Below are 27,927 nucleotides of genomic sequence, written 5' to 3'. Positions count from 1 at the left end.
GCCAGGCAAAAAATTAGTTGCATGACAAAACGATTACTTTCGGGTAACTTTCCTAAAAACTCACACAAAAGCCAGCAGCACTTGCTATTATTCTAAATTTGGTAGCAATTTTATGTAAAAGCTGTAGAATTTACACCCGCAGGTAATAAGCATCCTAGGGATGTGTTTGTGTATTTCGGGGATTTCACCTGATTAATTCTGCCCATACCATTCACTCTCTTTATTTAATTTGATTCCCACTCACACCCTGCTCCTGAATGGGAGAGTTTTAACCATGGTTGGAGAAGGTGGTGAGCATCTCTCCCAGCTCCGGCACAGCCCAACTGGCAGGCAGTGCTCTGTAACAGCTGAAACCACACTCTCCTATTTTATTCCCCTGCAGTGAGCAGAGGGAAGAAAAATGGCCTTCCTTCCAGATGACACAGACCACGTAGAATAAACGAAGGTGCCTAACCCTATCTAACAGCTCATTAATTCTCAACAGCACAGCAAACAGTAAGGCTAAAGCTGCAGCCCTGACTCAGAGGGGTCAGCATTCCTGCACTAATTACTCACGTCACCAAACCTCTTGCCCGCACTTCAGTTATAAACACATCTTGGTTTCTGGTTTCTAATTTCTATTTTTTTGGGTGTTTGTTGTTTGTTTTTATTCCCCCCCCCCCCATTTATTCTTCCTCTAGGGAGGGAGAGAAACTGTGAGGGAACCAAAAGGAGATGAATTTGCTGGGTGTGTGTTCAGCATGCACTAAGACATATTATAGGCTGAGACACTGCCCAGTACTTACATTTCCCCCCCTACAACATGTACCTTAAAGAAACCGATTCTCACCTCCAACCCTGAGGAAGTAGCAATAACACAGGAGATGTGTTAGAGGGATGTCTGCCTCCCCAGCTCCGAACTGCAGCAGTCCTGATAAGATACTTGTTTTGTAAAGCACTCTCACCTCCACTAACACAATGCATGCACTACCATTCACACATCAAATTTTATATATATAAAAGATGATGAATCATGCACGTGTCCTCAGGCTTCTGCCAGCTATTAGCGTACTCCTCCAGAGCAAAACACAACACATTTTGAATGTTTACCAGAGTAACTAGGGTATGTGCTGCTGTCATTTGCATATGATAATTGGCATCCCTCAAATGTGTGAAAGTTGTTATTCTACATGTGCATCCTTTAAATAACTCAGAGCTTACTAGGAGAGTTCAGGGGCACCCCGGGTTGGAACATTCCCTGTGGGTGCAGCAGAGTGGAAGGATCTATTTTTTTTTAATTGCTTGCAAAACAGGGACACGGGGAGTGAATTTCTCAGCTAATGCTCCAGGGGATTTTTCACACATTTCTGGCTAACTTTTGCAGGAGAACCCCCAGCCCTGCTCCTCCTGACACCACAGGCACTTGCCAGATAAAACCACCAATGTTTTCAACACATTCAGGATCTCTAGGAAACTAACACCTCTCTGAGTGGGAATAAAACTTAACAAATGAAATGACTGCATGCAACAGGAGCTATCTTCCATATAGGAGTTAACTAGGAGACTGAGCTACATTACTGAGCTGGACATTACCTTCATTCCCTACGCTGGGAATGTCAGGATCACTGAAATTAACCTCTGAAACTACCAAGAGGAGGCTGTCACAAGTGCTTGAGTAAAGCCATCATAAAGGCCTTCAAAACAAATAAAAATCCCTTTATTTCAATTGGAAGGATGAAATTAAAGTCTTCACTAGAGCACAATTTGCATGTTGGTATTATGACTAGAACACAGTACAGTCCTCAATGTAAAATCACTCTGGCACAAGTGATCCCACTCTGGCTGGGACTGCTGTCTTACAAGCATAACAAGGCATCAGTCTGACCTGATAATAAAAGCAAGAGCAAATTCATATATAATTCTCACTTCAGAATATGATTCCACTATGGTTCTACTGAATTATACATTAAAGAAATGCATACTGAGGAGAAGGAGTCTCTAGAATAGGCTCAGATGAAAGAGTACAATACAGATCTATATACATAAGCACATGTGGATGTACGTATATGTGGGTGTATATATAGTACACACATCTGCACAATGACTCTACACTGCATAGGAATTTAAACTATGTATGCTGTACTCCCCCAAGACAACCTCGAGGCATCAACAAATACTTAGTGTCTCATGTCTGACCATTTGTCCTCAGGTTTAGCAACACTGACTATTCAGTATGGGCTAAGTGATGCAGAGATGAAAAGAAGAATGATTTCCCACACATAAAAACCAAACAATGCTAGAAGTAAAACTGTGCGCTTCTGACAGCTACTCTTCTACTCAAATCTGAAGTATTTGCAGATTATTAAGGATGGGTTTTTTTTTAATCCAAGATTATTTTATTCTGGGCAAGGCAGAGTTACAGCTCTGCTCTAGGCTATCTGAGATAATGAAAGCATGAAAAGTGTCTATCTTGGATGGGACACCCTGGATTTCTGTTTATTTTTTATTTCTAATTTTGGGTACTGGCAGAAACTTAATGATGAAAAATTTACAGCCCTTTCATAGAGATAATATGCCGCCTTTAACAGACAACAGCACACAGGGGCATCATCAGGTCTTCTGAAACAGGCAGATGAGTCTAACAGCGCTGGGCAGTGCCATTCCTTGTTTGGAGACTGCACTTGTTTGGAGACAGGCTCTCACAGATGCGGGCTGAACTGACATTTATTTGCATCTGCTGTCACCTTAAGACTACCTCAATGCATTATGCATGGAAAAGCATCTGAAATGAAGCTGGAAATCAATGTCAGGGCAGGCTGTGGCAGCAAGTAATGTTATTAGGAGTCCCCAGCTGCCAGGATCCACAGCTCCTGCTGGAAGTACCGGAGGGCACATCTAAGTGACTGGCTTTGACCTGTGTTTTTTTGTTTTATGTTCTGGCTTTCTTCTGCATGGTATAGCACCTTCTGGGGGCAGGGAAGAAAAAAGGCCTGAAGCTAGGCATTTCTCAAGGCTTTTCTTTTGAGAATTACTTCTGACACAGAAGCTCCTATCCCCAGAATGGCACATGCATTTGAGACATGCTGCAAAGGCAGCCTCTCAGCAGGCGGAACAGAGCTGTAATCAATAAATAAAATGGGTATTCCCCTGGGCTAATCCTTTCCTCCATCTTGAGGTGCCAAAGGAGTCCACTCATTTCATCTTTCTGAAACTACATTACAAGGAAAAAGAAGCTTTGATTGTGAATGTGTTTTTCATATTCATATTCTCAAAATAAAGCACATGTACATGCTATTCAACAGTACGGTTAAACAGCTACTATGTCTAGCCAGAGGAAGCTCATAAAACACTGCCAAAAGACAGACCCAAAGATGCAGATGGGATGAGACATAAGGGAAAATTAAGCCATGTTGCCACAGAAACGCAAAGATGCTCCACTCGATTCATTCTCTTGACCCACAACCAAGCTCCAAGATGTCTCCCGAGGGATGGAAGCCTGATTTTATGATTCATCTCAAGTTGGACTGAACAGACTACTATCAGATGGACAAATCTACTTCAGGATAGAGATGTCTATTAGCAAAGGAACAGCTACGCTGGTCCAAAAGGAGCAGACGTGGTTAGCACCCCTGACAATAAGGCTGTTTGCTAGCAGCCACGGACCTTTTTATAGAAAATGAACACTGGAGTTGGTGATGGATCTTACTTCTCAGTTAAATACAGTTCACTTGAGGCTTTTGTGGTGCGCAGAGGTGTACAAACAGGATGTAAACTTCAAGTAAGGAAAGAAGTGGACCCTCTTCGGAGGAATCGAGGGTCAATATGCTCTATGAGACAATTTCTACATTTTTTCTCTACAACCCACCTTGCCTGTAGGCTGTGGCTTTGCTGATAAGCACACCACACTTTGGTCTCACAAAGAGGTTACATCTGAAGCCTGTGTGCTGCATCTACATCCAACACGTGGCTTCCATGGGTACAAAAAAGTCATGCACTCTCTGCATACTATGTGATTTTCATCCCTGGAGAAGAGACCACAGGATTTGTTGATGTCTGCGGACAAATTGTTCAGTGCATTGGGGAAGAAACGCTCCCTGAGTTCTCTTTCAAGCCTTTAAAAATCCTGCCCTTCCCTACCAGCCTCCTCTTGCTTGTATCAGTCATAAAGCAAGAGGCCTACAAATGCAATCCTAGAGGAACAATTTGCATGCTAATTGCATTTCAGCAGTTCCATCTTTTATTTCCCACTGTTGTTCTTACCTGCTGCTGGTTTTCCCTTTGAGAATGCAGCCTGGCTTGTATGCATTCCCTGGTCTCCTGGAAAGCCTGTCTTGGGACACCTCTGCTGGGTAGTGGGTACACACGCCTACAATGTTTGTACAGGAGAAGATGAGAACATTGGAGACCAGCTGCAACAAAAGGGGAAAAAAAAACAAAGAGAAAAATACTTGATTACACTTTGGAAACCTGCCATTAGTAACAGAGCAGCAGCCAGAACTCAGCCCATTCCACACCTCTTTGATCCAAGCCCTGGGTAAACCTTAAGCTCTTAATTCCAATTTATTTCACTTCTCTAGTTTTCAAATATAAGCCTTCTATATATGGCCTCAAATATATGTTCTTAGCAAAGTGTGTAACTTTCCTTGTTAAAAAAAAAAAAAGTATGTATACACACACACACACACATATATATATACACACATACACACACACACTAGCAATGCTATGGTCCTACCTTTGGTAATCCAAACCTTGGAACTACTGTGACAAAAATGCACCTAAAAATGCACCATTACTCCGTCAGCTACAAGTCAGCTAAGCCTCGTGCAGACAGATGAACGCAAATATTTCCACATTTGCGTTTACATATCTGGCTTGAAAACACACCAAAGATATATATAACTGCTATTTTAAAACAGTGCTTAAAATAGTGAAGGGAAAATGCTGGCATTCACAGTGTTTAAGAGCAATCCTTTCTTTATGTAGTTCATCTCAAAAATGTATGTCAGTAGGTTAAAAAAAAATTTACATTTTCTACATTTCTATGAATGTGGCCACAGAAAAGGTTATTAAGTCTGACATATATTTGGGCTGGATACATCTAAAGGAAAAGCAACATCACTCCTCTGCTTCCACATGGATTATGTTTTGTAATAAAACAGTCACATAACTTTTGCTGCAAACTAGTGTCGCAACTCTTATTTCCTAACCATTTTTTAATAAAAAGGAAAAAATAAAACACGTCCACTGCTGGCATTTGGTTCATGTATAGTGTTCAAAACTACTTCTGACAGTATCGTATAAATATTTTCCCTTGACAGAGGTAAAAATGTAACTTCTGGAGAGTTGCACAAACTGTACTGTATCTCCCTGTCCTGATACTTATTCAAAACTCCTCTCATCTCTTTTAGGGGAGAAAGACTCTCAGACTTACAGGACTCTTAAATTAAAACAGAGACCTTTATTCTATTCCCTATAGAGCAAATATAGCTCAAATACGCCCTTTGCCTTTGTTGCTAGTACTTTCCAGAGTGGTCCCTTCACTGAAAACAAAGGTCCATGCTCTGAAAGGCAGCATCCTTATGGGCATCGCTCGGGCCCCAAGCTGGCAGTGGATGCTCAGGACTCCCCAAACCAGAGAGGAGAGGAGCCCCTCCCGTATCACCCACCAGCATCCCTGAGAGTAATAGAAAGTCTGCTGGGATTACTCAAACACCCTGACTACACACAAGCGATGAAGACATTGGAAATTGTTCTATTAACAACTCTGATCCGAAACAAGATTTAGGCAGGAAAAATTGGTCTTTCAGCTCAAAATTAAGCGATACATTGAGCTACAATCAGCTGAGGGACTTCTCTCTGCAGATGACTGCCAGTAGGTGGCAACACACAAAGCTCCTGTATCCTGCTGCATTTTGGGCTGCGTCCCTGCAGAAAGTTCCCACGCTTTTGTGCTATGCTAAAATACAACGACTTGCAGGTTATAGATACCCGTGGGTGGTTATCATCAACACCAGTAAGATCTACCCGCAGATAACTGGTTTTCAAGGAGGAAAGTCTTTCTCATCGCCTGCAGATCACTCCCTTTACCTTAAGTGTCCTCACATAGGACAGAGATAGGGCTAAGGTGCAGTTCATACACATGAACATGCAACAAGCCCTGATCCTAAATTCACACATTTACAAACCCTTGCTATTATATTCTCACTCAGCAATTTCCAAGGCAGGTCCAATGTTCTTCATCTCTTCTTGAAGTTGATCAGACATCAGCCAGTTGCCAGGTACCCCAACCTACTGCTGCCTCCCATGGGCATCCAATAGGTTTTCCTGCTAATGAGCAGAAAGGCAGGATTTGAAGGATGAAAAATCCCTCTCCAAGTATAAAAAACACCGGTATTCATAATATAAAGAAACAGTTTAAAAATGGAACAGAAAAAGGACTTTCCTGAGAGTTACTCAGATTCCTGCTGTATGGCTGCATTACTAGCAGTCTGTGAACAACACTTCAACAAGTTCAAGATGGTTACTAGCAGTTCAAACAGGTTAACACTAAACAGCATTATTTGCACAGCTGGATTACAGCAGGACTCCCCAACCCTCTCAACTGGAGCTATTTAATTTTACAGTAAACAAAGGCTTTGTCAGAACACATAAAACAGCATAAGTATGCAGGATGTATTTGGGATGGAAAAAGACAAGGGCAGAGATGATTTTCAGGAAATCATCAGCCTGGAGAAGATAAGGCTCCAAGGTGACCTGATAGAGGCCCTTCGATATCTAAAGGGGAACTGTGGGGAAGAAAGGGACAGATTCTTTAGCAGGGTCTGTTGCGATAGAATAACAGCATAGATTTAGTTTGGATATAAGGAAAAGATCTTCTACAGTGAGGGTGGTGAGGCACTGGAATAAGATGCCCAGAGATGTGGTTGATGCCTCATCCCTGCTGACGTTCAAGGCCAGGCTCGATCAGGCACTGGGCAACCTGATCTAGCTGTGAACATCCCTGTTCATTGCAGGGGACCTGGGCTACATGACCTTTAAAGGTTCCTTCCAACTCCAAGGATTCTAGGATTGTAAATACTCAGCTTTCTTTTTTAACCCCAAGAAACCAAGGCCTCGTTTATTTCACTTACAGTCAGTGCAACCCCCAAAGCAAACTTCCCAAAACAGTGACTCAACTCTTGCACCAAGTACAGGCGACACCTCAGACCTGACAGCAGGCATTCTATGGGTAGACCTCAGCGGCAACAAATAGCCCCCAGAGGGAACAATCATGAAGACATCATTGCCCTGAAGTAGCCCTTGGATACCAAGAAGCACAGCTAAAGGCATGTGATTATGCACAAAGATCAACTCCGTCAATGCAGAGTGAAAAACACTATCAAACATGACATTATTCATAAGGCGTGTAAAACAAAAAAGCAACCCGACTTTTAAGGTTTCACTGATGTCATTCTACACAAACCCAAGGGACTTTGCAGACTAATTTAGAAGACAGACTCAGATGACCGTGTTTTGTCTAAAAACTACACTGCAACATAATTTTTAAGTGGAAAGAAACAGATACCTGTTTGTATTCTGTGAATTAGAAGCCGCATGGCATCTTTGCAACACTCTGAACCACAGGGAGGGAAACTGGAGTGTAATATTAAGAGTATCAAAGACCTTCAAGAGGTATAAAACCGAAGCTCCTACTATCTGCAGTAACGCAGAGGCAAGATCATTTCGTTCAGTATGCATTCACAAGCATTTTCTTCACAAGTATTTTAAACCATATTAAAGCAGAAAAAGAAAATATCATCAAACCTCATTTTTTTTTTTTTTTTTTCACAGTCCATTGTCTTAATAAAATGAATTTGTACCCTGTTTGCCAAATGGTACCACTAGCTTATTGGCTTCCTCGCCATTTTGCTATGGTAACCAGCTTCAGTCCCAGAAGGAAAGAGATGATGTAGATATTGAAAACCTGAATCTTTAAGTTCCATTGCCTGAAAAGTAGAAAGATATTATTGCAACTACTTCAGACAGTCTGTTTTGAAGAGCTGTTCAAGGCAATGGGAAAATACAGTTGTCTATTTCAGAGTTGAATTCCTTCCCCTGCCTAGCTATGGTCTGAGAAGATTCTTGCCCTCCTAATTCTGGAAAATAATAGTTTAAAAAAGACTATTTCACTTACGCATAACTCCTAGATAAGCTATTAAATGAGCCTGCAGTAAAATCACATTTGAATGTTTCATAAACGGGTATGTTTACTCCTACAGCATTTGCGTGTGGCAGAGAAGTGCTATTATTCTGACGTTACTGAGGCAGAGATGTTTAAAGGCAATTCAGCACCTAACAAAAAGCTGCGCACTAGGAGGGCTCTTCAAACAACCGGCACAACTTCTTCCTTCCACTGAAATTATAGATTGGTCAATCTCAGTCAACAGAACAGACAAGACCATTTCTTGTCACTTGGATTTGGAGCACCGCAATGCTTTTGTTGAACACCTTGCAAGAAACTGCTTTCTATATTTTTCCCTCAGTGACTGAAGAAAGAAAAAAGAAAGGAGAAATGGAAGCAGTTCAGTTACATGTGTTCTAGGAGTTATGAAAACCTGCTATTACAAAATCAAAATTGAGAGCTAAATCTGGCCTGGCTTTGTTGTTACAAAATTAACATTTTGGGCATTTCAGACAAGGCTGAGGAGGAACTCTGATGGTTCAGTGATCAGGGAGAGCTTTCCAGCAGAAAGAAATACCAGCTTGAATCAATATTACCATGTTTCTCCTTAATATCCTTGTAGTCTGTTATTCTTCAAACACCAGCTACTACTCCAAACATAATTAAGAGAGAGAGCACCAAGACAAATCTTGTTACTTCCTTTCCCCTCCCTGCCAGGTCTAACAAGGCTGATTACTACCATGAAAAGATGGGCCAAATTTCTTTGAATAATATAAATTCTTGTAATACTCACAGCTTTTGACTCCTTTCCAATTTCCTCTCTACCAGGTCACTCTGCTTTGGTCAACTGATCTTGCAGAGGTTCAGAGTTATTTCTTTTCTGAGCTCACAATGCTGGGTCATTTTGTGATAGCTTATAATGCATTTCAGCAATATGTTTTTATTTATTTTTCATTTACATCAAAACATTTTGACATTATCACAAAGTCCCACTTTGCAAACACTCATGTTTTGAACTTTTAGTGTCAGATAGTGTAAGTGTCACAAAGAAGGAAAGCACCATTCATGGGGATCAAAATGTCACAGCAAACAATCAAGAGGAAACTGTAAAAATTGTGTATCCCATCTTTATGGAGTTTTTCTCTGCCCTGCCTCTGCTTTCCACCTCTCACAGTACTCACGCAATAGGAAATCTTATGTTCGCTCAATTATTGGTACAACAGCTAGATTAAAAACAGAGAACAACTCAGTTTCTAGACTACTTTTTACAGTGGTTGTATACTGAGTTGACAAATTGGATCAACTACTAATGGTAGGGGCTGGAATTAGATTCACTTTTGGCAGTTCCTTTTGTTTTTTAATCACACACAAAAAAGAAAGGTTATAAAATCTTTAATTCTTACCTGTAACAGAACATAAGAACAAAAAATGGGTGGCAAACAAAAGCTCTATCTATTTCTATAGCACCTATGCGTGTAATTCAGAATGGAAGCATGGATAAATTCTGAAAGTTCAAAAACTAAGAAGCAAGTATGAAAAAAAAACCAAAACAACCCTGTTATGACGCTATTTTAAAGCACTAAACAGCTTAATAACTCTGTATCACTTCTTTCTACTCTAATATTTCAAAAAAAAGAAAAACAAAGGAGCAAGTACAGAGCCAAAGGCATAATGATAATCAAAATGAAAGACAACATCAGCTGGCTCCGAGATCAAATTACTCACGCATCTGAGGCTGTATATACAACAAACATCTTTTGTTTCCCAAATCTACAACTAGCAGAGTATTAAGAAAGAGAGAACCTGCAGATTACGTTGGAGAGATAATTAAGCCGTCATGTGGTCCTCCTCTGTGTTTGGCCAGTAAAGAAGTAGTGAAGAAGAAGTCAGGAGGAATTCTTACGGTTAAAAGTGACAAATATTTTTATTGAATTCTCAAAATAACAGCAATAAGAAAAAGTAACTCTGACGTGAAGTCTCAGAACAAATCTGCCCTTCCTGTGTTCCGGTACATCTGTGCAGCGCTCACTTGGATATAAAGCAGAACAGAAGACAGACCATGGCCACCATCTCCAGACTTCTCTAAGCACACTTTAAGCATAAGCAGCACTAAAGAAGCCAGCTTGGAAAATCTGAACTCTTCCCTAAGCCTTAAAGCAATTTAATGATCCCCAAAGCAGCAGAATTTATTGAAGAGCAATGCTCTCAATTGGCAGAACTACTCAGAGTTGAGAACAACAAAAAATTCTTTGTAAAAATATTTCCAAAGCCTTCCCCCTAGCCCCCACCCCCAAATTTTCTTCCATTTGGGAAGCCAGTAAGCAGTAGAAGTTGTCTACTTCAGCCTTTCAACTAGACTCTATAACCAGCATGAAGTTACTTCTTGAGGGCAAATTAGTGGTACCATGCCTAAGATCACTGAAAGAACCTCCATGCCACATATGAATATCTCTGCTCAAGAATTCAAGTCAATAGAAACGTGACACTGCAGCCTTTCATTCTGTATATTTTCACGACCATCTCACCTTTCCAACCCCAATATGTGACATTCTTCTCCCAGGGGAAGGACAAACAATTTTCTTGCCTCACGGCCTTTTTTTTAGAATAAAACATTAATATCTAAATCACGTTTTACATGCATACCTGCAGGTAAAGTCTCAATACATTACACACCTCATAAGGAATAAAAAAAATTTAGATTTTGATAGTTTTCCATTCTCTCAGATGAAAGCAAAATGTCTCAGTTTTAATCTCACACCCTGCTCAACAAGATTTCCATTCATTTAACTGGCTGCTGTAATCTCAAACCTGCCACACGCTCCTTCCTACTGATGCTCTCGTTGCCACACAGAATACAGAAACATAAAAGATTGTATTTATGGTTTGTTTTTACAACTAAAAAAATTAATCCCAATTAAAGAACAAAATATTACAAACAGACGTATTTTTAGTAAGCAGCTCAAGAGGAAACATTTATACATCAAACTGATAAATTCTACTCATTCATTGCTGCCTTTAAAAACAAAAAAATCCTTTGGTTATCAAGGAAAAGAATATACTGTCCTGACCAGGTCTAGTACCTGCTAAAAGGGGTATTTCTGGGGCTGTTTCCCTGGAACTCTGCCATGATGCCAGCAGAGATCCTCTATGTTGTGGCACATTCCAGTGGGGAAGAAGCACTGCTTTGCACTAGGAACAACATCCCAGGGAAGAAGATTTGCTCTTCAGAGTGGACTTCAAACATTCGGAACATCTCTATGAGGTCCCAGAAGTGGATGAAAGCTCCTGTTCTTACAGTGCATGACTCGTACCTGACAATGAGTTGGACCCATCCTAGGAACGCACCTGTTTTTTGTACATGGTACTTTCCTACAACATATCCACCACGAGACCTCTGCAGCCCATCCTTTGACATCCCAGTTCTTCAGTCACCTCCAAGTGCCACTGCTTGCCCCCTTCACCCTCTGGAGGGTGCTCTGTCTTGCCAATCAGCCTGCAAGCTGCTAGCAAACAGAATTCACAGAGAAGTATCTTTTGCAAGACCTATGGCTGTTTCTAATGACTACGAGAAAAAATACTCATATACCCCATTCCTTAGTGCTTCTGGGAATGCCTCTAGGAGCCCTATATTCAGACATGGGCAGTGCATCACCACTTATCTTCCACGGTCATTTAAGCACCAGACTTCACCTCCCAGTCACTGGGAAAACAAAAATATTTATCCAGTTACATGAAAGTCTTATTTATCTGGGAAAACACAACATTTGCCAGCTACTCAGCAGGAAGAAATGAGTGCCCTAAATATGGCCTGTAAAATACAAAAGTCATTATTTCCCAGGCACTTGAGATCATGTTTTCAGGGTGAAGGTGAATCTGGTTGGTTTTGCTTGTTTGTGTGGAAGAAACAGAAGATTGGAGAGAGTGGAACACTGAAGTTGAGATTCATTGCTGTATCTTACTGCCTGGCTGCATAAGCAGTTGTGCTTACTGAGCTTTGAAAGGACTGACATCCAGCACTGCAGAAAACTGTTAGCAGGCAAATCCTCAACCAAATTTTGACTGAGCACAATGGACAGCTTGAAGGCTGTCAAAAGTCTACAGTAAAACAACAGATTTTAGAGGGAAGCTCCAAAGACTCTTCAGAATAGCTTATAAAAGAAACGCATGACAATCTAACAACATTGGTTACAACTAGCTCTGTTTGCAATACAAATCACACAACACAATTTGGCCAGTTATCTCATTATATCCAGCCCCTCTTACATCTGCCTTTAGACCTGCACCATACTCCACTCTCACTGTCTTTTATTTGGCCTTCTTTTTACCATAACTCTCACTAGTATGGGTTTTCTTCTCATGTTGCCAAATGCACACACAAACACACAACCTCACAACTCCAGGATCACGCCGAATGAATATTCCTAAGTAAATCAAGATAAACCTCATTATTGTCTCATAGCTCCAACAACGTGGCGCTCCTTTGCTACTAGATGTACTTTTCACAGTGCAAGACATGTTTTAAATTGTTTTGTGACATCTGAAGGAAAAAATTTCAAGATGTACTTTCAAAGCATATGTACTGAATACATTCTTCAAGTCCCATACCACAAGACCGTATCGCTGATTTCCTTAAGCATTACCAAATGGCAAACAGCTGGATTCTTGAACTGGGATATGCTGTAGCCAGAGGCTGCTTACGTTAAGACTGTAAACCTTTCTTGCTGTCGTTTGCAAAGAATATAGTGAAAATATTGGTACTATGATACTGAAAAATTCAAACGCTTAACTGAAATAAACAAATCAACCTCACTGCAATGGAGATGCACAAGTTGGGAGAGTCTTTGAATTCAGACAAATGAAATAAGCTGTGTCTGTTGAGAACTGGGCAGGATATGAAGAAAAGAAATCCAAATTCCTTTAGCTAGTGGAAAATTCTGAATCTGTATTTGAGCATGTCCTTTTATTCTCCCAAAGATTATTACCAGAGATTATGCAGCTGAATAAGTTTTCTGAGGTGAACTTAAAATAGCCCTAATGTCATATTGACCTCCCCAAGAGGATACTGCACACCACAGAAATGGACTTTGAAAAGTGAATTGGGAAGATTTAAAGTAACCTAATTCGAGGAAGAAATAGAGAAAAAAATAGGAAAGACTTTTTGGCTTTTTTTTAATTTCAAAATATTTTGTAATGTGACAGCAAAGAACTGAAGAAATCCCATGGTCTGTGTAGTTCATTCCCTGTTCACCTCTTAAATACAGTATACAAAAGCTGATGTAATGATAGGACTGAAGTTTAAATGGCATCTAATTGCCATATTTGCTTGTTTCATATTACATATGATACCTTTCTTAATATATCCCAAAGAGACCCTTCCTTTTCCTGAAGTGCACAATAATGATCATGAACAAATTAGTTTGCAGTCTCCTCTCCCTGTCATCGGTGGCATCTGCTGCACCACAGCACAGCTATTTAGACATGGTTTTGCATTAACATTTTTCATTTCCAAGAACACAGCACCTGTGCAGTTAGTTTTGCCTGGTAACCCTTTCGCAAATCACCACTTGTATCATTTGGAGATTTACTAGTATACTTGAAAACAAAATGTTTCTATGAAAAATGCTTCAAAACTGTAAGATAACTGGGCAAATAATCACTTTAAAAGGTATAAAATAGCTGAGAGAGGTTTTCCTATCTACTGAAAATGAGGTGCAGTTATTGCCTTCATGTCTGGGAAATGAGAGGCATATAAAAACAAAGAATTTATTAAGAGATTATGATAATTTGGAAAAAAAAAATGCTACAAGATAGTGCAAAAATATTTTAGTGTGTAATCAGTACCATGGCTGTAGCTTGAAAACATAAATTGGTTCTTTGCTGTGCTATTGTAATGCGATACACTTGCCGCTTAAATCCCATAGGGAGTGACTAAGTAGCTCCTGATAGGATAAAGGTGCTGGAGCCAGCTCTCTATTCTTATCAGTTAACTCTATCAACTTAAGACAGATAGAACTAGAGAAAATGATTTGGAATTAATCTCCAAGATCTCTGCTCATCAAACACTTCTTAGCGCTTTATGTATCACCAATAGTAAGCAAACAGGAGATATCCCTTCAAAGGCAAAGCAGGTGGTCCTTGACAGATTGTAACGTTAACTGATACATCATCTGCTATACGGAAGGCCCAAACACATCCTAATATGCATCCTGCTGCAGAGCTCCTAAAATAAGTAAACAGAAGAAAAAGTGAATGGATGGTAAAAGTCAGGTCCGGTAAGGAATGAAAAGAGAAACACAAATATTTGCAATTTTCCTGCAATGACTACACTTTATATACACACACACACACACACACACACACACACACACACACACACACACACACACATATATATATACATATATACAACCTGATATCAAACCACGGCTGTTTTCAGGCTTTTTCCACTTGTGCTCAGTCACAGACTATGTTTACATCCCCTTGAAACAGCAGAACACAATGCTCCTCTGTCACCACACCTCGCTGGAGAGCACACAGACATTAAACAGTTTGTCCTGGGACTGTCTTAACCAAGAGAACAGAATCAATTCTGCAGAGGCCACCCAATGCTGAATAAAGTTCATCAGCTCACAGGCCAATTTTTACCAGTTTCAATCGATTGTCATTAAGAAATATGCTGCATCTCCTATTGTGAGTGCTCAACTTCACAGCTTCAGTTTGCCCTTAAAACACCATTTTTACAGAGTAATATTGATACATCTGATTACTGGCACCAAACAGATCTCTCCAACAAATGGCTGTTTAATTAGTTCAGAACAAGCTGTGCTGCTTTCAGACAGAAACTAGTTGGAAAATTAGTGCTAAGTTTTACTGGTCTGTCAATATCTAGTTAATACAAGTGAATATCCAGGACGTGGACTCCAAGGAGGGCGTTTACCTTCCCAGTGTTTCCTCCCACTGCATATGGGTCAGATGCTAGAATCTAATCATGATTACATCAAACTATGCACACATCAGTTCTAAGCAACAGGAAATTAAATTCCAGAAGTTATCTACCCACAGGAATTAAGGAAGGGAATTTGAGATTTAAAACAGTGGGATAAGAAATACAATATTGAGTGACTTCTCGCTCCTCTTTTCACTCCACACATCGTGAGAAGGGTGGTTTTATGGGAAGAGTAGTGAAAAGAAGACCTAAAGAGTCCCATGTCCACAACTGTATATATCATAAAATAGTGGAAGTCTATATAGATGATGCTGGACAGTGAAAAAGTTGGTTGATCAAGAAGCGCCTTCTTGCAAGCTGCTTTCTCAGCTCTACTCCTTTTCTCAGTTTGAGTAAAAATCATCAGCTCCAGTATCAAAGGGACAAAAGATGCACCCAGCAGTAACAGCTTTAGGGAGAAAACCACTGCTCCTCTGTCTGAATGCGGATGGAAAGCATGCTCCAGTATATCTATCTACAAAGTGTCTGGAAGCTGCCAAAGATTCCATACATGGAAAATAGTAACAGCCCCTTAGGGGAGGTGAACAATCCTATGCCATGACATCCCATTTTTTCCCCCAGCTCTGCAGAAATGCCTCATTCTGACCACAGTTAAGTTTCACCCAGCACATGTTCAATCAAAGCCCTTTTTTGGCCACTCAGCCTTTAGCAGCTGTATCAAACAACCATCTCACAATTAAAAAGGAACATAGGTTACACGTTTCCTTATCTAGGTATGTTAGGTTTCTATTTGTGTACCCCAGTGTTCCCTGACATAACTCATATAATCCATCTACAGCAAGCGCTAAGCAATTAAATACCATTGATCCCTCTAAACTATTTGCTTTCATGTTTTCAAGCCAAACGCTTGACTATTTGGTAGAGAATGCAACACAAGAAGGCACAGCAAGGCAATGGACAGAATGGAAATTTACCCTTTTGCGAGAAAGTATTTAGGCCCTGGACTACTGGCTGTACTAGTGTCCTCAATACATACCAAGGGCACGTCAACAGTATTTTTCAACCAGGAGCACGAGTCTACCATAGGAGAGCAAGAGAAGTTCTACCACCAAACAGCTTGTGATGAACAGATGTGTTACCTGCAAGTGCTGTCATCCATCTCCACAACATGATGGGTATGTGGGCCTTCAGAGAACCAGCAAACATTGGATTACTTTTCTCTTTTTTCCACCTCAAGAAGTCAAGCAGTTTTGGTAAGACTCAAAATATTGAGTCCATCGCAAGTACTTTATTTGCACAGAACAGAATTTGTTAAATGACCGAAGCTTTGATTTTGCTTTATATGATATTTTACTTTTGTCTATACAGGAAAGCAGACAGAATTGGAGGATGGACTGGCTTTTTGTTTTTGTTTTTTATTTGCTTTGTTTTAAATTGCCAATGAATTGAAAAGACATTGCTCATTTCTAAATCATGGAGTTCTTTGCAGAAATTCAATCTAGCTATTTATTGGAATCAAGAGGCCTACAACCTTCTGAATATAGAAACAGGGGAAAGATGGATGTGACAACTCCATATACAGGTTTTATCTTTTGAAGAAACCATCATGTTTCTGAAAATAACTTTTTTTTCCATATACTTCCCTTACAGCACATCCTCCTCTGATCTGTAGCCACCCCAGTTGCTTTCTTTTCTGCCTACCTAAATACAGTTTGAGTTCTTCTTCATTTGGCAAGGCCTTCAAAACATAGAATTACAGTCCAGACCTCTAGGATTAAGGTTCAGCCACAATTTTAGCACTTCTATGAGACCTTCTGTTCATCAGTTATTATTAGACAACGTCCCTTTCCACTTTCATTTTGATAAATTGACCTTTCCCTTCTGTCATTCGGCTATTACCTCCACTTCTAGCTGTGTGTTACAGAACCCACTTTTAATTGCTCAGCAACAGCGGAATTAAAACCATTCTGTGCATTTTTAAAGTGCACACTGGAAATACTCTCCATCTCCTGTGCTCCAAGACTCAGTCACTAATCCATTTAAGCTGCACGAAGCGTTAGGAAAGTCAAATGCAAATTCAACCAGGAGATTTAAAACATTTCTTTTTTCCTCTGGGCCCAGAGGGAAATCAGTTTTTGGCATCTGTGCCCACACACTCAAAGACTTTCAGGTGTAGAGCTGTCATGAGTTCAATAAGATGCTTTGATGATGTGTTTTTTAGGAGCTTAAACTACCCCTATAAAAAGTTTGATTTTTAAAAGCTGTTTAAACAAATGAGCTGCACCTAAAGTAAAGTGCAGTCTTTGAGCATGCAAAATCCAATGTGATTCACTTTCTTTGTTCAATCTCTGAAAACTCAGTTCTTGTTCTCCTGCGTATGTTCTGGTCTAACAATTACACCCCTAGTTTTGATGGAGACAGACACTGAGAGGTATTAGCACACACAGTGAGGGTCAGTGTTCAGAAGCAGAGAGACTGTTGATTTTATTTCCCACTGGAATCTACTGGGAATAAATGAACTACAGGATTCCAGAAGAACAGCTTGTTCTCCTGGCTTTGCCCTGCTTGAGCAGAAAAAAAAAAAAAAATGTTATTAAAATACATACCCAGAGCACAAAGCCTGAAAACAGGCTGTGAGGTCTTCAGCACTCAAAATCACACACACAATCTAGACCAATGCTGGCCAAACCACTTGCCTTTATTTTGATTTCTGCTTTATCACTTTTTTGGTATCATCCTTATTATTAGCAATGGTGGATTGGTACCACTGTCAATATTGCTTCCCTCAAAATGTTGCCAAAATAATAGATATTTCCATTCAAACCATCGCTTAATAGTGGAAGCTAATGATCTAATGAAGGGTGGAAGTCCACTTTGAATAGGCTTAGTCTTACAAACCACCATGAACCTTTACATCTGACAAACAGGCAAAGCTCCAATACTGGAAAGAACCTATCACAAAAATAACCTGCCCCCTACACAACACTCCTCCAAAATCCCATGAGTTGGACACTGACTTACAGTCATCAGTGTGAGGGTTTATGTCTCTTCTACTACACAACTTTTAAATAGTGAATCAGTACATATTGCTTTTACTCAGGTTTTTTGGTACTACAATCCCTCCCCTGTATCTGAACTTGAGATTTAACCTCCAGTTTTAGAAAGGATAGAGTTAATTTTGCACCATCAGAATCTGCACTAACAAGAGCTATACGATTCCCTACTTGATCATTAACCTGTCAAATTCAGCATAATAAACCCTTCACCAGTTTAAGGAAACACAAAAGACTTGTCACGGAGAGAATTTTAAGAACACGACAATCATGTATAAATGGAAAAAAAAAAAAAAAAAAACACTTGATGCTACTTTCCACACCTGCATCCACAAGAAATAATTTCCCACCTTCACTCATTAAAAGCAACTGCTTCTGCAAGAAGTCATCTCTCTTTTTTGTTTTAAATTTATTGAAACTTACTAAATTTTTAAGCTTGCAAAGGACTTTTCTGAATCACCGAGTCACTCAAAGTGACACTTGAATGCTTTTCAGGCACCAGGCAGTGGTCTGGTATACGTTAAGTTTACAATCTATATCTCCTTGTAGTCTATCACACTAATAAAGCTGTGTCAACAAGCCTTAAAAGAAGGAGAACCAACACGGTAATTTTCCAGTCCCATTATGTCAGCTATCAAATGCCAAACATCTACTGCCAATGTGACTGCAGTGTCTGAAGAGTCGGTACATGAAGTGTACCACAACACAAGTTGTAAGCAAGTTAAAAGTGGCTGGTTTGCTCATAGAGCATTCAAATGCAAGAAATACTCCCCAGGATTTCTACAAGCAGTAGAAGGGTTATATTCCAGGGGCAATTGCATTTGTGAGTTTGTTAACATCTGTACTAGAGGATAAAAGCTCCTTTTATAAGCAGTATCAAGTTAACAGACCTTTCCAAGGTGTAAGGAGAGCCATAAAACAGATACCCTTAGGTGGCAGGACACTGATAAATAATTGGGGCTGTAATTCTGAGGGAGGAATTTCAGCTTAACTGTGTTTACCCTCAGACAGTGATTTCTGGTGGCGAGCTTGACCAGCTACGGCTCTCCTGGAGAATAGGTCTGAAGGCCAGCCAGGGGTTTTGGGCTTCAGGGTCTGCCTGCACATCCATCCACAGCAGGAAGTCACTCCCCATTCTTTACAGCCTTAAACCATCTTTTGCCACAGCAGGCATGGTAAATCACCTGAGAGAAACCATGAGATGTGGGACTCTGTTTGCTGCAGTGATGCCCTCAGTGCCCCTAGACACTGTATATCTTTCTCAAGAGATCACTCCTGTCCTTTGGGAGTTAAAAAAAAAAAAAAAGGGGAGGGGGGGAGGGGAGGGTCTTCAGGGGTATCTCAGCTGGCTTATTCCTCACACTTTAAATAACTGATACATGAAGCTCTCTGGATATCCACAGGAAAGAATGCTTCTGGCTGAGGTCTGGCTAACCATCCTAAGCACATCTTTATTTAGCCAGCGATTTCAGCGGTGAAGTGAGCAGACAACGCTTGTCTGATAGCAGCGGATGAGACTGTCCTTCCTCATTCGCTCACTTCTTCACTTGTAGCCCTGCTGATTTATTTGTAGCAGCAATACGTTAACGTTATCTGACAGCTACTATTGAAGTGTCACAAGCATGTGTATGCAATAACGCAGATGCTGCAGGGAATCCGCTGCAGGCCACTATCTTCCCAGGCACAGAAAGCAAGGGGAAGGATGGGAAATACCTTACAGAGCAGAAATGTTCTACTACTCCCTACTGCACTTATTCAGAGAGAAAACTGACAGACAGGTGAAAAGGCTTAAGTAAAACACATGCAGAAAGCATGGGAATATTCAGACAAAATCTATGCAAGCTTTCCCACTTGTGCCTTGATAATTAAAAACCAGCAAAACCAAACCCAGACCCAGCTACGCAAAGGACACCATCCCACACAGACTCCCAGTGCAAGGAGCTGATACTGATGCTGTACTAGCAGATGGGTGATATGAACTGTTAGAATGTCAGGAGAGGTAAGAAAAATCTTTTGTTTTTAAGCTTCCTTCTTTACAGCAGTATACAAGTGTGATGATAACATATTGACTCCTCCATTGCCACTCAAGTACTTACAAGCTAATTGTTTTAACACCCTTGCAAATGAGAGATATTACCTTCCTGTCTCATATATAAAGAGTGACTAAAGAATTACTCCAAGGTCACAGAAGAAACCAAAGGCAAAGTCAGGATTTGCATACAGATTTCTCAAGTACCATATTACCCAATGCTTTAACAAAAACATCCACTAGTTCCTCCTATGTCTTTATCTCCACAAGAAAAGCAAAAAGCCATACCGGAAAAACCAAGCAAAACATTCTTGATCACATTCAGTTCTGAACAATGAAAGCCTTCTGATAGGTTGTAGATCAGGTAAATGGAAGTTTTCCATGATAAGGGTGGTGAGTTACATGCACAAGTTGCCCAGAGAGGCGGTGGATGCCCCATCCTCGGAGACAATCAAGGTCAGGCTGGATGGGCGCTGAGTACATGATGGAGCTGTGAGGATCCCTGCTTATTGCTGGGGAGTTGAGAAGGCTTTTAAGGGTCCCTTCCAACTCATATGATTCTATGATGATTCTATGAACTTGCCTTGTAGAGCTCTGGACACCTCTGGTTGTACTCAACAGGAAGGCTGATGGCCGCAGAAACAACTGGGAAACAAGCTGCAACCTATTAACTGCACCACTTACCTCCTCTCCTTCCAGTGCCAATATGGTTAAAATTCAGTACAGGTCAGATTTGCACAAGTATTTAGGCCAGATGTGCAGATAAGCAGCTAAACTATTTAGATGAACGTTAAATCACATTAAGTGCCTATCTGCGCCTTTTTAAACCGAGCTTCTTTCCCTTTATCAGATTCATAGTAATTTAATAGGAGCTGATTAGAAATGATGGTCTCCAGGGCCAACGCTCAAAGTTTACTTCAGTTCACTCCAAGCCACAAATGCAGCCACAAACCACTTGTTGCCATGCGAGCAGAGGCACACTGCATGCAGAGGTGCCCAGCCAGTGAACTGGGGAGGCTGGGAGCCCAAGGTGTGAGCAGGGCAACACAAGGACCAGGCTGATGAAGGCTAAGTCATCATGCTGCAGCCCACTACGTTTCAAGATGTACCACAGCTTTGAGTCCCCCTAAGGGGAGAAAAATGCACTAAAAACAAAGGCCAAACAAAACACGCTTTAATTCTCAGCCATTAAAAACTCAGCTGCAAATATAACTGAACCATGTTTCTTTTTAAAGAAACAACACAACACTCTCTCCCCTACAGCACTGATGCGTTCAAAGGCTTCAAAAGGAACCTGATGCTGTGACCAGAGGCAAAGCTGCCTCTAAGTGCTGACTCCTGCAGTCACAGTGATTTTGAGGTCTCAAGTTCTGTTGTGATTCTTCCTCAGATGTATTACAACATTAAAAAGAAGAAAGAAAAATAAGATATGGAGCAGTTTCCAACATGGTTGCCCAAATGCCTGCATGTATGACAAAAGCAGTTGGCAAAGTGAACGCACAGAGCCCACATTTGCAAGACATGACCTTACAAATACTACCAATACATGCCAGATTGAACCACCTCATCCCACTAATATGTGGCCCCCGTCCCCCCTTTTCCATAGATCCTGGTACAAGGCTCAGCTCCTCATCAAGTTCCGCACTTGCAGATAACGTCTAACCCCTTTTAAAGTACCTTCCCCAATTTGCTATTGCCACAGTCCATTAAGTCCAAAGGCTTCAATCCGAGGCTTTGCACATCAATTTCAAGAGACACCAATCTTCTGCATCCACAGCACACACAGGCTTGGGGACTGCAAAGCACAGTCTGTGGCTTCTCCCTGCATTCAGCTGCAGACACTGGGTGGATTCCTCCGGTCCCTCATGTAGTCTCAGGAAATCCTATCCTGACCTGAAGCCATAGACCAAGGTCCAGGCTGCCTCTCAGACGTAGCAAATGAAGCGTTGAGAGAACAGAGAAGAAAGGAAAAAAAAACCCCAATCACCAAAAAAGAGATTGAGCCGCATGGTTACCATGTACTTGGATGATAGATTGATTCCTTGCTTATACTGATGATGTCCTGGTACAGACTGTACATGAACAAGGCATTCCTGAACTTTTAATTTATTGAAGTGTTCCTACCAGGCACAAACTGAAAAGGTACGTTTTAGGATTTCTTTTGTACTCAAAAACAATGCAGCCATGCTGAACTACCTCACACAGTGGGTCTAGGTCTTTGTAGACATGGAACAATGCAGGCAAGAGCCCCTCTGTGCTTTCCAGTTCTCCATCAAAAACATGGGAACATGGGGAGAAGAAAGGAACAGAGGAGCAAACTGGATGGGCTGACTCAAGCCTTCAAAGCATCCCTAGCTATTCCATAGGTCAAAATGGAATGAAGGCAACTCTGCATATGAAAATATCTTGCATAAATGCAGATGCTATCCACAAAAGCTTAACTTCAAAAGAAACAGACTCAAGGATGCTTGGCATTCCAACCAGCGTAATATCCAGTCATCGCAATCTTTTAGTTATGTTAATGGCGATTGCAGGGGATTGAGAACAAGCAGTCTTCAGGGACATAATCCAGCCACATTTGTATGCTCATCTACACCGCTTTCTGGACAAGAGCTGAAGGAATAAATGGGAGCTATCAAGTGAGAAGAACAAGAATAGTAGAAGATATTTTTTTTAAGTGCACAGTGACAGCACAGGGAACTTAGCTCAGTTTCCATCTCTGCATAGACCTACTACACAACCTGCAGCTATTCAGTATCACCACGTGCCAGAGCTTGGTTGTGGATTATTTTTCTTTCATATCCCTAGCCTCGTTTAATCAGGCTGCTCAGAGGACAGTTTACAGTTTCTTACAATGCAGCGTCCCAGCACATAGCACAACGAGGCTCCAGTCCTGGACCTAAGGAGAATAGTTTAATAACAATTTATTACAAACAGCACAGCACGCCAGTGGCAGCTTGGAAGGGCTAGTGGAAGGTGCAGCATACGCAGCACAATTACTCTTTATGATTTAATTCTGCAGTCCCTTCCCTTGGGCAAACTCTATCCCAGTTCCTTAAGTGGGAGTTCGGTCAGAGTAAACTTATAATTTCTAAGAAATAAAGTCAGGGCACTTGCAACAGCATCATCAAGCAGCAGTTATTTCTCATCATCTGTCATTAAGACCTAGAAGTTGTTGAATCCCTTAAGTCCCACCAAGCCCCAACCAGCTTGCTGAGGCCCTGCATGGCCATGAAGGCCAACCACTAATGGCAATCTGAAGCACTGCCTCCTCCTCACAGGTCAGCCGTGTCTTCCCCAGAGACTTATTTTCTCAAGACAATGAAGAAAACCTGCTTTGCTGTTTATATTAAGCAATTTCTAACAAGAAACAGGGCTAACAACAAGCAGGCGATGTGTTTTTCTTCAAAATTTTCAACACAAAATAGGAAAGTGTGCCTAAGGGTTTCCAGATCAGTAGAGTTTTCTTGTTTTGTTTGTTTATTTTAGCCAAAGTAATTCAGAAAGCATGAGAGCAGGACGTACTGGTACCAACTATGTTATCTCAGCACGGCTGCAGTTTCCCATAGCCTACGGTATCTGCAGGACCTCTGTTTTTTTTTTTCTGGCCGTTAATTCAGAAACAATGATAGAGCTGAATAAGTTTGCATGCCCCGATGAATAAAAGAGCATAGAAACACTGTATTTGACCAGCACTTCCTGGCTGGTGCCTGCACGGAAGAAGCTTGGCACGAGTGATGCTCTAAGAACACTGACAAGGCTTGGCCTTTGCAGCTAGGCTGTTACTGTTCAGAGGTCACACAAAATCTGCCTTGCCATGAACCCAACCTCCCTCATGAGCACGAAACCCATTTCATTTCACTTCATCTGCCCACTTGGTTCAGGGTTGCGTTACCATAAAGTGCATTCTGCCTGTCCTCAGCATGTCTACGGGGTGTTGGTGGGCACTAGGACCCCAAAGGTAGCTACAAGCCCTCTTGCACAGAGCTCTGGGCCCTGGAATGCGGTCCCCTAACAGCAAGCATGCTTGGATGGGTTCACATCTGCCTGAAAAACATCTTGCAAATGTAGCTTTGTTCCCTTTGGCCAAGGCTGGGAGCTCTTCTTGTCAGCTAGCAGCTGGCCCAGAGCAGGTCGCCCTGAGCAGCGGGGACAAGAAATGTCAGGGGCTGAACAGCTGGGACTCCCTGCTGTAAAGGTCACAGCTAACAAGTTCCATGCTAACAAACAGCTCCAGACTGAATGAGCAGCACACCTGAGAGCCCTGATGGGAAAACCCCCACAAGAATTACACACCTAGTTTATGTTGTAGTGGAGAAACGTGTATGCCCTCAGATCAGGGAATGGGAGACGTGAGGGGATGGGCTCACAAACCTTACCACAACCCAAGCGTACCAGACGGCAAGCAGCACAGCACAGAGCTCACAGCGTAATTTCCCTCTAGACTACTCTAAACTTGGAATGAGCTTTTTCCAAATTTATTGCTTCTCTGATTTCATAACAAATTAGTTCCATGTACCATTACAAGAATTGCTTTGCTGTCAGCCCTGCAGGCTTAATTTGGGGTCTGGGAAGCAGAGGGCTCTTCCCTTCTCACACATTGTCAACAGCCATACAAGATTTTAAACACATTGTTCCACCCACGCTTGTCCTTGTACAACCCCAGCAAAGCCTTACACAAGGTTGGACAGGTGTAAAATGACACACATTGACCTAAAACAGCACTAAAAAGACACACAGGGGAGAACAAAAATAACAAAAAAGAAAGCTGCTGCTCTGACTGCATATATTATTAGACTTCAATTGACTAAGGGTTTTCAGGGCTTTTTTTAAACATCAACATATGAAATCAGAAGGATGATAATAGAAGGAAAGGGGTAGGAGGAAAGAGCTCTGCTGCCAGCAGTCCATGCAATAGTACTGTTTTTAAGGAGTGTGTCCCCTTTGGAGTGGTCCGATACGCTGATGCTACAGCCATCCTGCCACTCAAGCAATGAGGGAATGAAACATAGATGGTTTGAAACCCGGAGCGTGGTGTAGCAGGCAAGCTGCCACAGATTTATGTAGGCGACTCTCAAATCTAATTATCTTTTTTCTTCTCCACTACACAGATCTCTCACTGATCATAAGTACTACGCATCAAACTAGCAGCTCCTGCTGGGTGCTGTTCGAGTTGGGGTAACGCTCACATTGACAGGCACATGGAAGCAAAGGCTTTGCATTTAAATAATCCAAGTTGGACTCAGATTTAGTTGCACACGCTAATTGAAAAGCTTGTTCCAAAGCTAGAAAAGTCCTAAATACGCTGAGTAAGAGTGCAGGCAAGCATGCTGTCATGATGCTGACAGATGATGAATTTGTTTGTGCAGCCAATACGTACATGTGAAGCAGCCTGAGCCGTACTCAGATGTGTGTGCTCTGTACAAAGGGATCTCTGCCCAGCTGGGTGACACAGGCATGCATTTCTCCTTGTGACTAAGGGACGAAGCTTAAAGGCAGATATTTGAGGAAAGGCCACACAAGGTATTCTAAAATAGTATCATTTGAAGAAGTAGAATCATTCTCCTAAGAGGGCTGGAACTAAATGATCTCTGAGGATCCTTCCAAACCAAGCCATTCTATGATTCTAATCTTCACCTGAATTTTCTCACAGACAGGGTTTCTGGTATGAATGATGCCCACCGGCATAACTCAGCTTTTTCCCCTTCTCAGTTTGTCCATAAATACAAAACAGATATTCAGTGGGATTTTTTTGCTTTTTAGCAAGGAGAAGCTTCTTTTAATTTCACCATGTAAGACAGGCTCTCCACTCCTCTGCTAAGCCAGGAAACCCTTCCTCTTACATGTCCACAGTCAAAGAAGTCATTCCCAAAGCCAGCTAACAAGAACTGCACACAGCACTCCCAGCACCGCAAGCCCTTCGCTGAACATGGCCCAGGATTGCACGCATCTCCCAGGGCTGCACCACTCCACAGCTTAGTCACTGCGGGGCTGACTCATGCATGGTGCTCCTTTTCCCATTCTGTCATTTCCAACCCATGAAGGCTAAGTGTAGAGCTGAAATCAAATCTAACGTGACTCAACAGCTGTCAACTGGTAAAACCCTACCTCTAAGAAAGAGGGCACAACTTCAGAACAAGATTGAAGTCCAAGATTTCTATTTGTCAACTGAAATCACCACCAAAAACAACCAGGAGAGTACCCAGACCTTCACTTTGGCGAGTCTGCATTCTCTGATATTTTTCAGACCTCTGCCATCCTCTGAATACAATGCATTCATTAAAACTCCTCATGACATAATGTACCAATATTTGCCTATTTCAGGATTCCTCAGCTCCTCTCTATCTCTCTCCATTTGAGCATGCAGCATTGCTCACATTTGATGTGACGGCTGCCCTACTCCATGTCTCCTCACAGTACTCCTTTCACCTTTTCTCCCCTTCTCTCCCTCCCATGCTGTTCAAGCAGCACTGTCCCGAGGCAAAACAGCTACTCACCTTTATTCCATTCCTAGGTGGTCTTAAACTTAAACCAGGCCTTGGCAGCTGCTGTTCTTCTCCTGCTCTATTTTTATCTATGTAAATACACTCAGGCAGGCAAAATAAGAACAGAAGTGCTGCAATTAGGTGGGTAGTTCAGTGACACAGTGCAGTGGAGAAAGTTGAAGCATGCAACACTTCAAAGCACCACTTGCTGCAACCCAGCCCCGAACCTCATGGGAAGCAGGTAAGCCATCGTGCTCAAATCTCACCAGCCTGGTGTCTTCTCAGGAAATACGAGGGTTCCAGCAGCATGCCTGCGCTGTGCCCTTACACGCTGCTGGCTGCCAGCTCACCTTGAGTATAGCTCTGACACAGTTTTTTTCCACCCCAGCAAGGTCAGTTCTAAGGAACTGTAAGAACTGATTCAATGCTGAACCTCAAAGCAATACAAAGCACGGAATCTTTTGGCAGCATCCCTGGGATTAAATGTTTACTGGACTCATTTCTATTCTAGGGACTTAGCCAAAATGAGAGCGAAGGCACGTGAAGCCAACCTTTTCCAAGGCAAGCACAAAACGTCACAAGCAAAAAGCCATACATCCCCTGCTGAGAGAGCTCAGAAACCTGGCTGCCTCAGAGGTCATTCATCTGAAAGGGAAAACAAGAGAGGATGGGTAGGCTCGTGGGCACATCAGCCCCATCTTGGCTGCGGTATGCCAAGGAACAGCTGGTCTGTCCCTGCCCTCCCTCCCGTTTCTCTAGCAAATATTGCTTCCCGTGCAGCCAAGCCAGAACTCCAGCAAATGTTTACATTATCACATGATGAAGGCAAGGTTTAAAAATACTCTACTGAACATTTTACTCTACATGTGATGAGAACCTGTGATAACCAACACACTCTGAAACTAACTGGTTACTTTTGTTATCACCTTCCTTCTCCCATAGCAACCCATTCCAATCAGGTCACGTTAACTGATCTTGGAAATCAATCAAGCTCCTATTCTGTTTACATACAATAGATCACCGTGACTCACTTTCATTTAGAGCCCCTCAGGCTCTGAACACTGGTTTAAAACAGGCTGGAGATTATTATAATCATGTTTACACATGAAATAAAATGTTCCAACCTGTCAAAATATGGTCAACGTTTATTCCACAGAAATCTATCCCCAAAAACAGAAGTGAAAATTTGATGAAACATCAGCACTGGGGAAGGCTGAGAGAAGGGCTGAAGCAAATACTGGAATCAAACAACAAATCCATGGATAAAAATG

General features: G+C 41.6%; 1 protein-coding gene across 1 annotated transcript in view; it reads right to left on the bottom strand.

The window, feature by feature from the left end:
• The window catches only part of ADCY5 (adenylate cyclase 5), a 187,065-nt gene that overhangs the window by 75,146 nt on the left and 83,992 nt on the right, over positions 1 to 27,927 (bottom strand). Inside the window, 2 exon segments of the mRNA XM_015868778.2 lie at positions 4,240 to 4,313; positions 4,316 to 4,388. Of these exon segments, the coding sequence (XP_015724264.1) occupies positions 4,240 to 4,313; positions 4,316 to 4,388 (147 nt within the window).

The sequence above is a fragment of the Coturnix japonica genome, chromosome 7 (assembly GCF_001577835.2).
Source record: "Coturnix japonica isolate 7356 chromosome 7, Coturnix japonica 2.1, whole genome shotgun sequence".
Classification (NCBI taxonomy): domain Eukaryota; kingdom Metazoa; phylum Chordata; class Aves; order Galliformes; family Phasianidae; genus Coturnix; species Coturnix japonica.
This window is presented reverse-complemented; position numbering and strand designations above follow the sequence as displayed.